The following is a 3,401-nucleotide window of genomic DNA, read 5'->3' on the forward strand; positions in this document are numbered from 1 at the left end:
CTCTAGAGGATCCCTGGATCATAGTGCGTAGTTCTAATGATTTTGAAGGTTTGATCAATTTTTGAGTTAAAGTTCTTTGGAAACTGCAAAAACAACGCCTCCAACGTTTAGTTTAATTATTTCACCATCTTGGAATTCGTATTTGGTGGAAACTTTTTTCAATTCAAGGAATTCGTGTTCTCTCTTTGTCATGGAAGTGCTCCAGGAGGAAAGTTTTTCTTCTAGTTGTTTCATAGTTTCCGAAATATCTTGTTTGATGGTGTCAGAGGTATTCTCAGAGTTGTTCATTTTTTTTGATTAGTTTCGAATTCCGTTTCGAAACCATTCCATGATGCTGAAAAGTGTCAATCAACAAATTATCAAACAAAAGATTTTGCTCTGTGATTTTTATACATAATTTAATAATCCAATTTATTATTTGTTTTGTCATCTCTTATTATAGGCAAATTTACCTGCTCTGTAACTAAAACATTTAGAAGTAGGTTATTGTCCATTTCTCAACTGATTTAACAAAAAGAAGTTAATTTGAAAAAGACTACAGCACCACAGGTTCCCAAGTTGTCTCCAACCTCAGTACTGATGTGGCTCGACGATGCTTAACTTCTCAAATCGGACGGGATGAGGTGCATTCATCGTGATATGGCCGTAGCCATCTACAATCTCAAATTCTGAAATATATTCAAAATGTTAAACTAAATGTAGCGTCCCACACCAGAAACATTTACAATTGGAAGAAAATATGATCAGAAACAAGATTTTCGAATTGGTGTTTCTGGAGTGACTGGTGTAGTTGGAGTTTCAGGTTGAGTTGGTAGCCACAACAATTTTCACAGCACTGAACGAATCACTTTGAATATTTTTGGATAGATATTGTTAAATTTGAAGATTCAAATGCCAAACCATCACATGTAATTCTTGAAATTGAGTACAAATTATAATCCCCTCCTCTCCGCAAGCTCCACCAATACATCATTTCCAAAATGCAATGACACTAATCACAGTAACCTTCTTAAAAATCTTCAAATTTTCCCTCTTTCACTGAATTTTGTGAATAGAAAACCAAAAAAAAAGATTTACAACACCAACATGCCACCATTGATCAGTTCATCATCTCTAAATGGTGATGAATTGGAAGAACTTGATCTCAATGAAGATTATGCTGGTGGTGAAGTGTTTAAGAATGGGAATGATGATGATTCGTCCCCAGAGCCATTGCATAAGGGAGCTTCTTGGATATCAATCTTGTTCTTTATGTTTGCTGGCAAGTTGATGAGTATTGGCTTTAGAAGGGCTGGTGAGAATTATTTGATGAAAATGATAAAGAACATGTTGAATCGTGTTGGAATCTTTGGTCGATTTGAGATTAGAAAGGAGGAGGGAATGAATCATGGGGATATTCCCAAGTTGGCCGAAAGTGAAAAGTCGAGCAATCATTGTGAATTATTCGAAAGAGAATATAGAGAATTGTATCGTGAGAGGGGCAATTATCGTGAAGATGGAGGATTTAGAAAGAATTATGGAGGTTTATTGTTGAGAGTAATTGAGAGAGTTTATAGAAGAAGAGGATTGTATACAGTTCCTTTGTGGAGAGTTGCAGAAATGATATGTTTGTACATGTCACCACTCATTCTCTATATTTTACTCGAGTCAATCAAGGTTGATGAGTATGTGAAAAGTGCTATACCAGCAGCCACTCAATATTTAATTCCAACATCTTCTTACGGAATATTGAGTAATGACACTGTCATTGCATCCAATTTCACAATGAACAATGAAACAAATTGGTTTCAAGAAAACTTGCCACTCTCAAATATTTTCTTCCAGTTAACTTTGGTAATTTTATTATTCACTTTCAACTCAATGGCCTCATTGTTTAATCATCAGTACTTTTTTGCAACTTCTAAAATTTGGATTCCACTCATTGGAGCTCTTCAAGGTTCAATCCTGCAAAAGTTGAATAGAATCAAGAGTGTGGAAAGAAGAAAATTCAAAAGTGGTGAGTTGAACAATCTATTTGCCATAGACACCAGAAGTGTAGCCATGGATGGTATTGATATTCATGAAGCTTGGTTAATGCCATTGACCTTAATTGTTGGTATTGTGTTGGTTTTCGTATTTTTTGGATATAGCTCACTTGTTGGTGTTCTTGCAATGATTATATGTGGACCAGTTCTTCCATTTTTGGGTAAATATCAAACTAGTTTTGCAGGCAAAGCTGCACAATTCAGAGATGAAAGAATCAAACACATGAGTGAAATATTGAATGGTATTAGAATTGTTAAATTTTATGTTTTTGAAGATAAGATGAAAGAAAAGGTTAATCAAGCAAGAGAAAAGGAATATTCACTCCTCCGAAAGTATGTTACTGTAATGAGTGGATATTGCTTTACTTCATCCCTGATGGCCATTGTTGGAAGTGGAGCTACTTTTGTGACTTTCTACTATGCAGGTGGAGATTTGACTTTACCTAAAATGTTTACTGGACTAGTGTTGTTTGGAACCTTTAGATTACCATTGTTGCATTTACCTTGGGCCATTTCAAACTTGGTTTTCGCCTATGTGAGTGCCAAACGTATTGGTAGATTCTTGTTTAGTGAAGATACTGTGAAATTACCACATGATCATGAAAATAAGGCAAACTTGTGGGAATATGATGAAGAACAAACTGAATTTTCATCCATTATGGATAATGACACTGCTATTGAATGTAAGGATGCTTCCATTGGATGGTCAGAAGAGGAAGCTCCAACCCTCACTGATTTAAATTTGAAAATTGAGAGAGGAAAGCTCTACTGTGTCATTGGTAATACTGGTAGTGGAAAATCAACCTTAATTTCCTCCATTTATGGTGAATCTGTTGTAAAGAGCGGAAAAGTTAAAGTTAATCCATTGTGTAATATTTCACTCAGTGATGAAACCCCATGGTTGATCAATGCATCTGTAAGGGAAAATATTGTCTTTGATAAGAATTTAACTTTTGACAGGGAAAGATATAATAGAATATTGGATGTTTGTCAATTAAGAGATGATCTCAGTCGATTCCCAAATTATGATAAGACTGAAATTGGTTTTTCTGGAATTAATCTTTCAGGAGGTCAAAAACATAGAATTAGTTTAGCCAGAGCTTGTTACAGTAATTCTGAAATTGTCTTGATGGATTCCACACTCAACTCAATTGATGCCAAATTGTGTAGAAAGATTTTCAATGAATGCATTTGTGGATTTTTGAAGGATAGAACTAGAATTCTCGTTACACATTCACTTCAATTATTGGAAATGGCTGATGAAGTCATTGTTTTTGAGAATGGAAAGTTGATTGCTAAAGGGTCTTTGAAGGAAATTAAGAATTCCTATGACTTTTCCAAACTAATCTCTGAAGAAAAGGAAGAAAGTGAAACAGA

General features: G+C 34.8%; 1 protein-coding gene across 1 annotated transcript in view; it reads left to right on the top strand.

The window, feature by feature from the left end:
- Positions 1-1,086: 1,086 nt before the first annotated feature.
- Positions 1,087-3,401, top strand: part of NAEGRDRAFT_54705 (uncharacterized protein) — a gene marked incomplete at both ends in the record, with an annotated part of 8,247 nt that continues 5,932 nt past the window's right edge. Inside the window, one exon of the mRNA XM_002668559.1 lies at positions 1,087-3,391. Within this exon, the coding sequence (XP_002668605.1) occupies positions 1,087-3,391 (2,305 nt within the window). The remainder of the gene's footprint in view (positions 3,392-3,401) is intronic.

This window comes from Naegleria gruberi, assembly GCF_000004985.1.
Source record: "Naegleria gruberi genomic scaffold NAEGRscaffold_166, whole genome shotgun sequence".
In the NCBI taxonomy this organism is placed as follows: Eukaryota; Heterolobosea; class Eutetramitea; order Acrasida; family Naegleriidae; genus Naegleria; species Naegleria gruberi.